Below are 16,616 nucleotides of genomic sequence, written 5' to 3'. Positions count from 1 at the left end.
ATAATATTATTATTATCATGAAATGACATCTCTCTGCCAAGAAAAGATTTAACCTAACCTAACGGCGCCGTTACGTGAAAAACCGGTACACACACAGAACACACACTTGTGCGTCTGTTTTTTTTTTTTTCTTCTATTTAATGTTGTTCCATATTTGTAATTGATCAAATTGAATATTTGTACGTACAATGTAAGTAGATCGCAATTTAATGCGTATTAAATACGTATACCGAATTGTAGTACAAAATCAGAATATCTGTGCTGCAAATATCATACAAAGCTCAGAAAATCAGAGCTTTATATGATTGCCTTTCATGTGTTTGGCGCCAATTTTCCCTATTCAAATCAAATTAACATTTTAGCACACATTATCAACAATGCTAGTAAGTATATATATATCATGTATTCGCCGGTAAATCGACTGAAACTGAATTGAATCGAAAATTCAATACGTGCTGAATTCGGTGGATTTTGGTAAATATTTTTTGGAATTCTGGTATTCTGCTCGGTATATGGTATTGATGTCCGGTATATATATCGAACTTTACTGAATACCGAGATATTTAATATTTTTTTTAAGTCTTAAAGGTTATAAAAAATTATAAAATTCTTTTAGATTTAATAATTTCTTCAATTATTTACAAATTAGCTTCTAATGATGATCGTTTTTTGTTATTATGATCGATTTTTGAAATTTGAATGTTTCAAGAATAAATTTGTTTAAACATATGAATTTCTTACATTTTTTAATATCTTAAAATATAATTTTGGTTTTACCGGTGCCGAACCAAAGAAACTGAAGTGAACATTCGGTAAAAATACTATACCCAACCGAGTAGTTCTATACATTAAATGGTGCAACTTCTTGAAGTACCGAAATTTCAGTTTACGAAAATTACAATGCAATTAAGTACGGTATTACTAAATAAACACCCGGTATACATGCATATACATGTAGCACATTTCTCTAGCAAAAAGCTTCTAATTTTGAGAAGTGAAATTTGTCTTTAGTCTATACATAAAGTAATTTTTTTAATATTGTTTTATTTAATAATAACAACGTTTTAGCATGTCTAGGTTAATATCGTGACAATAGAAAATTTATTATTAAATGCCAATTTATATTATAATAAAAATAATTTAATCTAAAACATATAGTAAATGCCAATTTAATGTAAAATAACAATAATTTGAAAATAAAGACTACACATACACAAAAAGGGGAAATATTGAAGATACCCCACAAAAGAGTAGAATACTTCTACCCAAAAATAAATATTAATAATTATATAAAAAAGGAGGTGAAAAATTAACTAACTAATTAATTAATAAATAATTATGATATAATCCAATCCACCTGTAATATATATAATTAGTAAGAAAATAGTAATAATAAAAAATAATATTCAAGGGTTAAAAATGAGATTTCCACATTTACATTTCCAGCTCATGGGCTTGTAGTTGGAATTATCACCACCGCGTCTGGCGTAGGCCATACTATCAACTACCGCCGGAATATTCCTCGACGACGTTGTCCTTTTTCTTTGTGGGTTCGTCGGAACTTGTATGGCTTCACAGCGGCCGCAGTTGCTGCACCGCCGCTCGCACCGCGGCGGCCTTGAACCTATTTGCGCTCTCAGTATCATCGCCGCCGCCGCTAAGTACTTGTCGTCTTGCTCTCCGTTCACTGCCTACCCCCCCATTCAAAAAATCAAAACAAATCACTTTCAACGTGTTTTAGAGAGAGAGAGAGAGAGAGAACACACAGTAACAGTTAAAAGGACAAAAGACCACTCACCTTGGAATTATGATTGTCCACTGTAATTTGTGATATTCTTCTACCTGAAATAATACACCAAGTTTTCAACTTTTATAGTGAATCACCCTCCAAAGATATATATATATATATATATATATATATATATATATATATATATATATATATATATGTCAACTTACCTTGAGCAGTAGTGAATAATGTGAACTGTGAAGAAGTAGAAAAAATCAAGAAAAGGAGAGCAGAAATGGCAAAATGGTAATTTCTGCCATTTTTAGAGAACCCCATTTTTCTCAGAGCTGGCTGCTGCAGAGAAGATTAAAACCAGGTGGAGAAAACCATATAGCTAGGGAGGGTCAATAAGTAAGTAGATCCTTTTTTTTTTATTATTATTTATTTTTTATTATATATATGTGTTTGTCTGAAATGAAGAAATGAAAAATGGGGGGAGTTATCAGTGATTGAGTGAAGAGTGGTGTGGGGACAGTAGATATTAGGACACATGTTGTCAATCTTTATTATTAGTTATGTAAAGGGCTATTATATTATATTATATTATATTATATTATATTATATTATATTATATTATATTGTATTCTTCTGCTGCTTTTTGGCCTTTGGGTAGAGGAGTTTGAAGTGATGGAACCTACAAGGACAAAACCACTATAATAACAGACAGACAGAGAGAGAGAGAGAGAGAGAGAGAGAGAGAGAGAGAGAGAGAGAGAGCTAAAAAGATAAAGAAACAAAAAAAGAATTGAAAAAAATAAATTTTGAAGTTATATAAATTTGGGTAAATTACTTTATCCTTAGATAAAATTAAACTACGAAAAAAAAATGTTACTTTTGAGTAATTGCAATTGTCCATTATCAGTGAATCTTCTTCTACATCCATGTTTACGGTGTCAAATTCAATATAATTTCCTAGATTTCGTGAAATATTCCCTAGTTTGTACACGTGTTGGCGTAAAAATGCAGTTTCTGATGCACCACAATCTCATATTTACAAGTCAAGAGGCACATTTTATGATCGTTTTGTTTTACAATGTGAAGCTCGAAAGGGGTAAAAATGGTACAAACAGGAGAATGTTCCACATAATGTAGGAGATTTCACAAAATTTGACACCACAAAAGTAGAAATGTAAAAAGATTCATAAATGAAGGGATGGTTGTAATCAACTAGAATGAGGGTTTTTTTTTTGAAATTTAACCTTATATCAGTGGCGTGGCCGTAGTTTACTCTATAAATAAATAAGAACCTCGTGGAGTGCGCCCTTCTGGAACAAGTAAAATATGCAAGAATGGGATATATGTAATAATAATGGAAGAAAGAGAGAAAAGTAAAAGATGGGATATTGTGTGTAGGCAGAAAAAATGAAAGAGTTAGTGAAGAGAGAGAGAAAAGGGAAATGGAATGTATTTAAGATAGAAATAAGACAAGAGGCTAAGACAGCAAAATGCCACAGTGAAATATAATGTACCTTTAAATTAAAAAAAAAAAAAAAACGAAAACAATTCACTGTGCATTCTTAAATTACAAAAATGCCACTCTTTAATTTTAATATTCTTGGCAAAGTGTCCCTAATTAATGCCAATTTCCGACTGATAATATGGTCGGTGATCCGTCTGAAAACCACCTCTTGGAGTCTAGTAGAGCAGTTTGTGAATCTGGAACTTAGTCTCTATCGCGCTCAGTTTATCCTGCACCAGAATAAACCGGACTGACATTAGAGTTAGCACTCCAACGGTCAAGTTAGTGATTTGAAGTGGTTTTAGGTGGAATAATGTAAATTAAGAGTTCTTCTGCCTTTTACTTGGTACATGTGAGCTGGTATTTATAATGTTATAACCTAAACTTTGTGTGAAACCCAGGCGCGTAGGCGCGACGACTGCTTTCCCCTCTTTGTCGGACGGCGTTAAACATTATTTTCCTTGGGACGGCTATAACAGCCCCTCTCCGGATTTTGAGTAGTCTGACTTGGGAGCTTTTTATCAACGACGGTCTTTAGTCATTCAAACATTAAATGCCGGTGTTAGGGTATTTAATGCGCCGGTGCAAGCATAAAGAATGATTGTCAGTCGTCATTGATGCGGTGCCTTTTGTCGCCACTAAAAGCCCTCGGTGGGACCCTCGCGCCCCTTTTACCCGAGCGAGTGATCGGCCTTACACTTTGGGTATTAGTCTCCTCTGTAGCTTAGCGTGCGCGAGGAGCATTTGGGCCTTGGTCTTCTCCCCGTTGGGCCTACTTGAAAAAGCTTATATAGTATATTATTTTAACTTGGGCCGAATGAGGCCCTGCTATTTTGGGCCTGAATTCCTTCCGGATCAGTCGGTAAATTGATTTGTAAAAAAAGTTATATGTGAATATTAAAGATTATTATTTATTACTAGTCCATAAATAAATTAACATTGGATCTTCTTGTCAAATATGACAAAACTTTTTGTTTCATTTTCCTTTTTTTTTAAAATAAACTAGGGGAAATTACGGCCACCTCTATAAGATAAGGTAAAATTATAAAAAGAAATATCGTTTAGGTAATTACAACCACCTTCAATTATTTATTGTCTTACACGTCCACCCTCACTGTGTCAATTTTACCTACTGAAATAGGAGGTTTTTGTAAGACAATACAAAATTGATGGGCGGTTGTAATTACCCAAACATGAGGAGTTTTTTCATAATTTAACCTTACATCGGGGGATTAGCCGTAATTTGCAAATAAATTATTTAGATTTATACCTACGGGCCAAACAAAATGTGGCCCTTTAATTTTTCAATACGGGCCCAATAGAAACCCACAGAGAATAAAATATGGGCCAAGCAATCCAAAAGAAATTCAAAGGAATATCCAGCCCAGCATTTTGTCAGCTTCTATCTCAATAAATTGGGCCCTTTCCAAAGAAATAAATATATTTTTCCAATATAATATAATATAGCCGAAGATTTAGTATGTTGTTTTATTTTTCATTTTTTATTTTATTTATTTATTATTTTTTTTTTATTATTTTTATTATTTTTTTATTATTATTATTTTTTTTTTGTTTTGAAAACAAATATGTAGATGACCGACAGTGGTTAGGGCTTCTGGATAAAGATTTGGTGTCGGTTTACAGTTTATAACTAGATATTTCAGCAACTATGTGATTATTTTATGATTATATATTTGTATTCATGCTTTGGTTATTTTTATAGTTTTTACTCCATCTGTTCCATAATAACTGTCTCTTTTTTAAAATATTTTTGTTTCGTATTATCTGTCACTTTATATTTTCAATACTGCATTAAATGCATTTTTACTGTTTTAATCTTATTAATGCATCTCTAAACATTAATTCTCTTTTATAAATCATTAAATAATAAAGGTTGTTTTAGTCATTTTTATGTGATTTTCCTAAAATCAAGCTACATTAATTGAATTTCTTAATCTTTATGAAAAGTGAAAAACGACACTTATTTAGGAAAGGATGGAGTATATGTTAAATAATTAATATTTCATGATGAATATTAAGATATTTTGTAAACAATTTAGTTACTATATATACACTCTTGCCCTTTCATGTTAGCAATATAATTAGTGTTTTATTCTTACTTAAATTACCAGATTATGTGATTGCTATTCTCCCAATTTATTCTTTTCTTTTTTTTTTCCGCAAAAAAAAAATATTGATTCTTATAAAAATTGAAATAAAATGAAATTAGGGGAGCATGCGCGAAAAAGGAAAACAAAATATATATGGACCAGACAAAAGACAGTGATTGGTCCTACAAATGATCCAATGTTGGACTTAAATTATGATGACGTGCCTCTTAAGAATTGCTGCAACTATAAATTAATAATTAAATATAAAATAAACAAAAAAGAAAAAATGCTCTATTAAATTACACTTAGACCCCTGAGGTATGCTAAAATAACTTTAAGGTCCCTATAGTATCAGTAAGTACAATTACACCTAAAACATTGTTCGAAACCCTAACAGAATACTGCATTGGGTAATTTATTCCGTTAGCGTTCTAACTGACTATTAGCTTCAGGTAATGGTGGAGGCAAGATATAGCTAGGATGTGACACGATTCTCCTAACATTTTTCTAAATCCTTATTACTTTATATAAAATTTATAATTTTTTGTCCATGTAGCATATCGACAAATATAGTTTATATCGATCCCCAGAATATGAAATCTTGTCTCCGATAATTATTTCAGAGGTGTAATTGGAATTACTAATACTATATAAATTTTAAAGTTATTTTTGCATACCTCAAAAGTGTAGTCGTAATTAACACTAATAATTAATATTTGAAGGTGATATATAATTGGTTTGGTAGAAACATAGAGAAGATGTGTTATGGTGTGAAAAGGGGAACATGGTAACCATCACGTGGACGTGACCCACCGGTTCCCTAAATATTAGGGCGTCTCACAAGTCACGCCCATCACCATTTTCTTTTTATTTATTTATTATTATTATTTTTTTTATAAATAAAATGAAACGAAATTTCTCAATTCATTTCTTAATCTACACGCCTCTTTCCATTCCATTATGCATGTATTCACTCTTTTAGGCAAGGTTTGAAAATCATTTTCTTTTTTGTGTGGATAAATTTCTACAAAAATGAAAGCAATGTTTAGTTTTATTACTTGTACAAAATTTGTTTTTATTTTAGTGATGTTTTTAATAAGGGTAAATTGCGGTCACGGTCACCTATGAAGTGATGTCAAATTACGAAAAAAACAAACTCTATATATTTGGGTAATTACAAGCATCCCCTTAATTAAAGATTTTCTTATACATCCACCCTTATGGTGTTATATTCAGCAGAATCTTCTAGGTTCCGTAAAATTTCTCTAGTTTATGTACTTGTTTTATGCAAAAAGACAGTTTTTTATGCACAACAATCTGATGTTTACAAGTCAAGAGACACATCTTATGATCATCTTGTTTTAAAATGTGGAGCTCGAATGGGGTAAAACAGGTACAAAGTGTAGAATATTCCAAATAATTTAGAAGATTCCACTAAATTTAACACAACAATGATGAACATGTAAGAAAATTCATAATTGAGTAAAATATTTGCAATTACCGAAACATAAGAGAGTTTTTTGTAATTTGACGAGTGAGAAAGATTTCAATGCATCTACTTATACTTGTTCATGCATACGTGTATACATGGTCACACAATAATTAATCATCGACCAATAATTGAGACAATTCCAGAAAAGGGTACACGTACAAAGAATCATCATAAAAAATAATAATTCATTAACTATATATGTATATATAAAATAATTAGTGATTTACATCCATTTGACACACACCAAAAACAAAATAATTAATAATAAAAGTAAAATACTTATGTAATTATTTCTACAGATTAGCTTCACTTCTTTTACCACAGGCTCTTAACCGAATAAAAAAACAGGGTTGTGCCATGTTTCTTCCTATGTATTTACTGCAATAATATATATAAATATAAAAATATATTATCTAAAAAAAGAAATGGTAATTAATTATTTAATTAATTAATTAACAAGCGGCTGATGGATTATAGAAGTGCGGCTTTGTTGCTACGGCAAAGGGAACGATGTTCTTATTAGCCGTTTTATCAGATACGCCGCCGCCGCCGATCTTCTCACAGGATGGGCACACGGTGAGGGTGGCCGCCGGAAACTGCATGTACAGCGGCGGCGGCGGCGATTTCAGTGACTTGAGTTCATGCAGCTCCTTCTGCAGCCGCCGGTTCTCGTCGGTGAGCGTTTCGCAGCACTTCTTCAAGAACTCGCAGTCTACCTCCGTTTGCTTCAGCTTCGTCCTGTAATTAATTTAAAAAGTAAAAAAAAAACAAAATTAAAAAACAAAATAAAAATAATTATAAAATTTAAAATAATATTAAATAAAATATAAGATGACCTTGCTCGTCTGTTCTGGAACCAAACTTCAACCTGACGTGGCCTCAGCTTCAGATCTTGTGCCAGTTCATGTTTTTGTTTCTGATCCATTAATTAATAATATTTATATATATATATTTTAGAGAGAGAAAGATACAAAAGAGGAGAGAGAGAGAGAGAGGTGGAGGAGAGAGAAACTAACAGGATTGAGAGTGCTGTGGAGCAAGAAGCTTTCTTCCAGAAGTGCCGACTGAGCTTTAGTTAGCCTGAGTTTCTTTCTAATTCCATTAACCGATCCATTATTATTTTCGTCGTCTTCTTCAATCTCCCTCTCCCTCTTCACGCTACCGTTGGAGAAAGACGAGGCGGCGCCGCCGCTGTCATGCCCGTGCAGCTTATTATCGTCGTCGTCAAAAGTAGTGTCGCCGGCGAGGCTAAGAGTGAGTGTGGGCTGATCGGAGATATTGCACGAGCGGTCAAGATTAATACTCCCGCGGCCGGGTGCCGCCGCCGCAGGGTTTCTTGATTTGTCTTCTCCGGTTGAATACGTCGGCGGCGACGACGGAAGTCCCAACCCTAGAACCAGACACGTGTGGCGTAAATCTTCGAAACCCATTTGTGTATGTATCTCTGGTAAATTAAAGCTGGTGGCTTGAAATTAGTTTTTGGGAGTTTTGTAGAGAGAGAAAGAACAAACAAATTTCTAGAGAGAGAAACAAAAGAAAAAGTTATCTTTTTCTGTAATGTGATGAGAAATGACGAGGGGGGGTTTTTGTAAGTGAGAAAAATCACTCTCTCTCTCTCACACACACAGACACGTGTCCATTTCTCTCTCTCTCACACACACACAGTCGTAGTGCTACTGTGCCTATCTCTCTCACACAGTTACACACATTGGTTGACTATTTGAATTAAATCCAATTATGATCATGACCAACGACGAGGAAACCAAAAGAAGCCGCCCCCCACCCCCACCCCCACAAATAATATTTATTACAAATTGAGATGTCAAGAGTCAATGTAAAGAATGATGACGTGGATTCACATGGTAATGGGGTACACACATGAAGAAGATGATGCGATTGCCCCCCTCTCTCGCCACGGTTCCTTCGATGCTACACCCGGTGAAAAACACCGGGTGAGTCTTCTGCTGCCACGTGTTCTTTTTTTTATTTTTCTAAAACCCCTAAAGGTAAACCCTAGCGGGGAATCTATTATAAAATACAAAAAAGAGATACGTGGCAGCAGAAGACCCACCCGGTGTTTTTCACCGGGTGTAGCATCGAACAAATCTCTCGCCACCCATTAACATGCTTAATTACCGAGTCCTTTTCACTATTTTTCATTTTTCTCCTACAAAGAAGGATAAATTGCACTTCACCCCCTATAAATTCTCAACTTTTTGCAATCCCCACTTCAAAAAGAGAGAAAAAGGTGAGTGCCCCTTCAAAAAAAAAATATTTTTGTTGCACGTCGCAGTTACCTCGATAGTCAAATTTCGATGTGTTGTTCACCATATATAATGAATGTTTTAATTGCATGTTGGCCCTTTAAACTGTTATAATTTTTATTGCACGTTACTTTTTGAAAATATTATTTTGTTGCATGTTGTCCTCACAAAAAATTGGGTTTCAGGTCAGTACTGCAACCATAACAACATTTTGGAGAGGGAAAGTGTGAATCGTGAAAATTTATCGAGGGCGAAGGCCGAAATGCATTTTGTCCTACAAAGAAATAAGTATTGTGCACTGAATAAATTTAATATCACGCAAAGTATATAAATTCAAATCAATTAGGCCAACCTTATACATCTTTTTTGATTTTATTCTTGGGGGTGTTTGGCTTTTCACCATTTGTCTATTTTACGTGCCTATTTGCAACAATAATTGGGGCCAATTTGTGACAAATTTGGTATAGTACATTTTTGCTCAACACTTTACCATTTCAAGTATTATGGTTAATTGTGCTATTTTTAAAGGAACTTTAGATTTGAGATAGTATGAGGCTCGAATGATTTGAAAATAAGCAATATACATATATAATAAAATTTGAATGAACTTTTAATTTTAAACTTTTTTTAGAATGATCCATTGATTTTTGCTTCTGGAGAAATGTGCAACAAAAATAATATTTTGAAGGTGGACAATCATTTTGTTTTTTTTTTTAATTTGAAGGGTTAAAGTGAGAAAATTAGAAATTTTTAGGGGGTGACGTGCAATTGGCCCCAATAGTAAATGTGTTAATGATCATCCCTCTCCCTTTAAGGATATCTTTTTTTGGTTGAGTTCCATCTAAATACGTTTCTCATGGGTACTAAGTATAATTAATTAATACAAGGTTTACATTTGCGACTAATTGTCCTTAATTAATACTACAAAATCTTAAAGCACACTAATAATTATTAATTAGTGATGTTTGCAAACGTTTTAAGTGATAATATAGCCCAATGATGAAGCATGATTAATTAATTGCTGCACGAATTTTGTATTTATTCATTCAATCAATTCATTTAGATCCGTCCAATCTACACCGTGGCCTACACCCTTTTATCACTAGACTAATTAGTGTATATCAATCTTTCTTTTTTTTTTTTTTTTTTTTTTAAATATATTTTGTTTAATAAATAAATCCGAAGCCTAACCATATATCTGCACTGGATAAACTTACGCTCTCGTATAATAGCTTGCAAATTATACGAGAGACATAAACCACACTAGACTAACCATGTGCAACAAGCTCGACCGTTGGCAAGAAAATTCGAATTTTGGTCAATTGGCACAAACTGACTGGCACCAACCGTTAGGTCATCCCTTGCGGAACACTAATATATCAATCTTCAAGATATATATATATATATATATATATATATATATATATATATATATATATATATATATATATATATATATATATATATATATATATATATATATATATGATTTTTTTTAATGGATAATATAATTCAATAAAATACCATTTCAAGAAAAAAGTTGTTTCATGGGATGCACACAACATAGTTGTTTTAAAGCAGACCACATGACATGTCTGTTAACACCATGTTTGGATTAGTTCATTAGAAATACGGATCTCATATTACTTTGTTGGCTTAACTTTTTTTTATTTTATTTTTTATTTTTTTTTATTTTTTTTATCCAATATAATCAAAGGAATGTGGATATATACGGAAGAGGATTGATTAATTAATCCATCGTTTTTGTTGTGTGGGGAAAGAGAAGAAAAAGTTTGAAAAAGTAAGGCCAAACACACCACGAGGATATAATGTAGATTGAAATGGAAGATATATACTTATACATAGTGGTAATAGATACACGAATCAAGATCTTTGCTTAAGTAGAAAGTTGGCGATAGGGTGTGTTTGGCCCTACTTATCTATATTCTTTTGCAAACAGAATTCAATAATTGATTGTCGGCTACACACCAATGAATAAGTTAGGTTACCAATTAACCATGGTTCATAATTTATAAATATCCAAGGTATAATTAATTAAGTTGTATCACCTTTAAAGAAATAAAGAGTTTTTTAATTGGATTATATACACATTAAGACCTCGTTTGGTTGCAAATGCGGAACTAAAATATCTGTTCCACAATATCTATCACTATTAAGATTTTTTTTTTGTTTTGTTTCATATTATCTGTCAGTTTACAATTTTAATGTTGCATTAATTACATAATTTTCAATTGTGTCCTTATCCACTCTTTAATTCTACTTCTACGTTAATTAACAATCAATGGTATTTTAGTCTAAAAATAGTTATATTATTAAAATCAAAATATATTTATTCGGTTTTGTAAAACTTGTGTAAAGATGAAAAACGGAACATGTTTAGGAACAGAGAGAGTATAATTCATTAGAAGGATGAACGATAGATTAATTAATTAATTATAGCGAATTTTAGCGGTAAACGAGGCCTAGAAAGAATCATTAATTGTAAGACACGTGTAATCGTAATTCTTATGTTATTAATTCAATTTGATGACCACATGATATTTGAACTGACCAAGAAATTCAACAATTCAATTTTGAAATGTTAAAGTAAATTAGACTAGAATTACATGTTTATTCTATTTCAGCAGGCGACTGGATATAATATGGTCAAAATAAATTCTTTATTAAGATATATAAAATGGAAATGATCAAGAAGATACACAATTGGAATATATATTTATAGTATGAGACTGATGCGATCTCTCGAGTATCATAAATATTTCCTACGAAACGTAAGATCTATTCTTTAATATTTCTCTCTTCATAATAAAAACCCTAGCACAAGACGACTATTTAAAGATAATAAAACCTAGAATCCTAATCTAACTAGAAAAGATAATTACCTAAACTAATAAAATACTAAATAATCTCCTAAATACAAAACTCACGGCGTATATTATCATGAATATACTAATCTAATTAATTAATAATAAAATATTAACTAAACAATTAACTAAATAATATAATAAATAATATGTCGTATCAAACCACCCCTCTTGAAATGAACCTTGTCCTCAAGGTTCTGCCCAATAATCGTCTCTCTTTTTTTTTGTGTTTCCACCTATGCTTGACGCCATCGAATTGCTTTCCGATTGAATCGGAAAAACATGACGAAAAATCGAGCTCTTTTCCGAATACGAGTCCATATACCCGAACGAAATTTCTCAATCTCTTACCCGATAAATCAACCTTCGTCTCAATTGTCTTTTCAAATCTCATCTCCTTCACAATCAATATTGTGCTTTTATTTTTCTCGATCGTCTTTACAGATCCGGGCTCATTCACAGTCACCAAATCTTGTTCGTCTCCTTTCTTTTGAATATCGTGGGACTCTTCTAATATCCACTGTAGTTCTTCGTTCTCTTCCTTAGTTAATTCATCACCTTCGTCCCAAATTACCTCAAGTGAATCCGATAATTCATCTTTCGGCGAACTCACAAAAAATTGGGGTTCTTCGAAAAAATCATCGTCGTCCTCTTCCTCTTCCTTTTGCGGTAGGCTTGGCATTGGCGGCGGCAGTGGATCTTCGAAAAAGTCATCGTCGTCCTCTTCCTCTTCTTCCGGCGATAGGCTCGGCAGCGGCAGCGGCAGCGGCAGCGGCGGTGATGGGCGGCGGTCCCTTCGGCTTTTGTGATGGCGTTGACGTCGTCCTTGACTTTGATCGAACAATTTCTGAAAATTAATCCGTAATTTCTCTACAGATTTTTCCAATCGCTCCAACCGTCTTGTTTCTGACATCATGATTTTCACAATTCACAAAGTTTTGATGTGATCTCAACTTTGCTCCAGCGTAGCTTTGATGTAATCGCTGCCTTGCTAACGAAGCGTTGGTGTTAATCGCAACTTCGCTCTGATACCAATTGATACGATCTCTTGTGTATCATAAGATTTCTTTACTGAACGTAAGAAAACTCTTGTTTATTATTTCTCTTCATTATCAAACCCTAGCACAAGACGACTATTTAAAGATAATAAAACCTAGAATCCTAATCTAACTAGAAAAGATAATTACCTAAACTAATAAAATACTAAATAATCTCCTAAATACAAAACTCACGGCGTATATTATCATGAATATACTAATCTAATTAATTAATAATAAAATATTAACTAAACAATTAACTAAATAATATAATAAATAATATGTCGTATCAGAGACTCGTTTATTCAATAGATATGAAATGTTAGGAATTCAAACAATTGGTTTAATTTGGACTGCTTTGAATTCTGATATTTAAATTATTCGAAATTGTAAATATTAGTGCCCGTAAAGGTGGACTAGTTCGTGAAGTACGATAACGCATAGTTATATAATTTGAGGTCGAACCCTTTTGCCGAATTATTTCACATGAGTTATGCATAATGTGGTTTATATATCTCGTGTATTTTGCAAGATTTTACACGAGAGTGAATGTTTACTTAATGAGTTACTGTAACTGTATGGTTGATTTCTATTGATATTAAAAAAAAAAAGGTGTAAATTATGCTTACCTCCACGAGGTTAGGTATAATTACAATTACATACTCTATATTTAGAAAAGACTGCGGCTATATGCAAGACTAATTCCACTTGTGCAAGACCAAATTAAAATTTTCAATGTATAAATACTATATAACCCTTATTTATTAAAAAAATAGAAAATTTCAAATGTGCAAGACTAGAAACACAAAAAACCCTATCACAATACCACAAAACCACAAGACCACAAGACCAACTCTCATCTTCTCCATCTTCCAAAACCCACAAGACATTTCTCTTTCATCCTCCATAAACCCACAAAACCTAGACATTCAAAATCGTCAAAACTTAACAAATCTTACAAAGATGGCAAGTATGGAGTCAGAAGACATCAAAATAGAAAACTCTACAATGGAAGAACCCAAGAAGGTATGCATTTATGGGTTTTTTTTAGCTAAAATATCGATTTTCCAAAAAAAATCCCGCGCCAACGAATTCGACATGTACAGGTCGAATTTTACAGGTAAAAATCGACATTTAGATGTCGATTTTGAGGTATAAAATTCGACATTTGAATTTGTGCTATAAATTCGACATGTCAATGTCGATTTTTACCTATGAAATTCGACGCTTAAGTGTCGATTTGTAGCATAGTTTTTCGACACCATGGTGTCGATTTTTACCAGTTTCAAATTTAATTTGTTTTTCCTCTTTTTTTGGGCAGATTTAGGTCATGTGCGTGGCGGGGCTGGCGGCGGCGGCGATCGGCGGCGGAGAAGGTGGGGGTAGGTAGGGTTTCAAGAGGAGGGGGGGGGGGGTGTTTGTCTTCTATGTTTTCTTTTTTTGGTTTTTCTTCCCTCATTATTTGTATTTGGTCTTGCATGAAAAAAAAAAACCAATTTAATTTATGGGCATATTTGTCATTCCATCTTAATAAAATAGAATCTTCTGGAATCTTTCTTTAATTTGGTCTTGCACAAGTGGAATGAGTATTGCATATAGCCGCAGCCTTTAGAAAATTACGTATACCTCCTTGTATAGGAGCTACCATTTGACTATTATTGACTTTTTTGGAACTCTATTTTTATCCCCGACCAAATAGTGAATAAATTACATTGTCCCTCATACTCTAACAGTAATACAAATACTTCCCTTAAAAGTTTAGTTTTAACCCCAAAATAAATTTAAATTTATTAAAATAATATATTTATTTTTCTAAAGTATTACAAAGAAAAGAAATAATTTTTAAAATAATAATAATAATAATAATAATAATAATAATAATATTGAAAAACAATGTTTTCCTTTTTGTATGTGAAATAATAAAATGATATATTTTTTTTACCAAATTGACAGAGACTTGCAGTCTCGTTGAATACCAAACCATGATACCTCCACCTCGTCGTTGCATTTTTCTTCTCTAAAAAAGATACAGAGGAGAATACAGTTTGCTCTCTATTTTCTCACTGGTAACATGAATTTCCAACAGAAAATTCGATGGTCAAATGAGTTAAGTGTTAGCTCATATCAAATATCAAATAATCTATGCATAATTTTTTTTTAATATATGAGGTCTAGTGTAATTACACCTAAGGGAGTAGGTATAATTATTCATTTAGGCCTTGTTTGTGTAATGCTACTAAGCTCTATTAATTAAAGGCTGCGGCTATATGCAAGACTAATTTCACTTGTGCAAGACCAAATTAAAATTTTCAATATATAAATACTATATTACCCTTATTTATTAAAAAAATAGAAAATTCCAAATGTGCAAGACCAAAAACTCAAAAACACAAAAAATCCTATCACAAGACCACAAAACCAACTCTCATCTTCTCCATCTTCCAAAACCCACAAGACATTTCTCCTTCATCCTCCATAAACCCACAAAACCTAGACATTCAAAATCGTCAAAACTTAACAAATCTTACAAAGATGGCAAGTATGGAGTCAGAAGACATCAAAATAGAAAACTCTACAATGGAGGAACCCAAGAAGGTATGCATTTATGGGTTTCTTTTAGCTAAAATATCGATTTTCCAAAAAAAATCCCGCGCCAACGAATTCGACATGTACAGGTCGAATTTTACAGGTAAAAATCGACATTTAGATGTCGATTTTGAGGTATAAAATTCGACATTTGAATTTGTGCTATAAATTCGACATGTCAATGTCGATTTTTACCTATGAAATTCGACGCTTAAGTGTCGATTTGTAGCATAGTTTTTCGAACACCTTGGTGTCGATTTTTACCAGTTTCAAATTTAATTTGTTTTTCCTCTTTTTTTGGGCAGATTTAGGTCATGTGCGTGGCGGGGCTGGCGGCGGCGGCGATCGGCGGCGGAGCTTGAACGGCGGAGAAGGTGGGGGTAGGTAGGGTTTCAAGAGGGGGGGGGGGGGTGGGGGGTGGGGGGTGGGGGTTGTTTGTCTTCTATGTTTTCTTTTTTTGTTTTTTTCCCCCATCATTTGTATTTGGTCTTGCATGAAAAAAAAAACCAATTTAATTTATGGGCATATTTGTCATTCCATCTTAATAAAATAGAATCTTTTGGAATCTTTCTTTAATTTGGTCTTGCACAAGTGCAATGAGTATTGCATATAGCCGCAGCCTTAATTAAATAGTAGGAGTTAGTAAGATGTTTGGTTGATGAGATTCGTATTTATTCTAGCCCGCTACTACACTTAAAGCCCGCGATTAAATGCTATTATTTGGTTAAATTAATAGCACCCCTCGCACTGCGATTAATTTAGTAGAGAGTGATTAAACGAAGAAAATACAATATAATGTTATCCTTAAAACAATATCTTAATTTTGTTAATTAAAAGATTTAGACAATTCACAATTAATACCATAGTTTAACAAATTTAATACAAGATTTAATCAAACGAATCAAACATCTTACTGACTAAATAATTAATTAGTCAGTGGGATATTAATCTAATCTCAATCCAATGTAATCCGATATAGGTAAGCAAACGAGA

At 32.8% G+C, this 16,616-nt stretch overlaps 2 protein-coding genes across 2 annotated transcripts; both read right to left on the bottom strand.

Annotated features, from left to right (window-relative positions):
* Nucleotides 1-1,263: 1,263 nt before the first annotated feature.
* Nucleotides 1,264-2,178, bottom strand: LOC105953447 (EPIDERMAL PATTERNING FACTOR-like protein 2). The gene is made up of 3 exons (XM_012977108.2): nt 1,960-2,178; nt 1,799-1,842; nt 1,264-1,691 (listed from the first exon to the last, which is right to left on the bottom strand). Exons 1-3 carry the CDS (start codon nt 2,063-2,065, stop codon nt 1,407-1,409), a joined length of 435 nt encoding a protein of 144 aa, XP_012832562.1. The 5' UTR covers nt 2,066-2,178; the 3' UTR covers nt 1,264-1,406.
* Nucleotides 2,179-7,019: 4,841 nt separating this feature from the next.
* Nucleotides 7,020-8,405, bottom strand: LOC105953448 (homeobox-leucine zipper protein HAT22). Its single transcript, XM_012977109.2, has 3 exons — nt 7,868-8,405; nt 7,688-7,767; nt 7,020-7,589 (listed from the first exon to the last, which is right to left on the bottom strand). Exons 1-3 carry the CDS (start codon nt 8,279-8,281, stop codon nt 7,304-7,306), a joined length of 780 nt encoding a protein of 259 aa, XP_012832563.1. The 5' UTR covers nt 8,282-8,405; the 3' UTR covers nt 7,020-7,303.
* Between the last annotated feature and the right edge of the window lie 8,211 nt (nt 8,406-16,616).

Source organism: Erythranthe guttata, chromosome 12 (assembly GCF_056151865.1).
Source record: "Erythranthe guttata isolate IM_541 chromosome 12, IM_541, whole genome shotgun sequence".
In the NCBI taxonomy this organism is placed as follows: Eukaryota; Viridiplantae; Streptophyta; class Magnoliopsida; order Lamiales; family Phrymaceae; genus Erythranthe; species Erythranthe guttata.
The sequence above is the reverse complement of the archived record's forward strand: the minus strand, read 5'-3'. Positions and strand labels throughout refer to the sequence as shown.

Coding starts and splice junctions, on each gene's coding strand:
- LOC105953447 (XM_012977108.2), bottom strand. CDS start 2,065: ATGGGGTTCTCTAAAAATGGCAGAAATTACCATTTTGCCATTTCTGCT. Junction 1,843..1,959: donor ATTATTCACTACTGCTCAAG/GTAAGTTGACAT, acceptor GTATTATTTCAG/GTAGAAGAATATCACAAATT. Junction 1,692..1,798: donor TGGACAATCATAATTCCAAG/GTGAGTGGTCTT, acceptor ATGGGGGGGTAG/GCAGTGAACGGAGAGCAAGA.
- LOC105953448 (XM_012977109.2), bottom strand. CDS start 8,281: ATGGGTTTCGAAGATTTACGCCACACGTGTCTGGTTCTAGGGTTGGGA. Junction 7,768..7,867: donor TCCACAGCACTCTCAATCCT/GTTAGTTTCTCT, acceptor TTAATGGATCAG/AAACAAAAACATGAACTGGC. Junction 7,590..7,687: donor TTCCAGAACAGACGAGCAAG/GTCATCTTATAT, acceptor AATTAATTACAG/GACGAAGCTGAAGCAAACGG.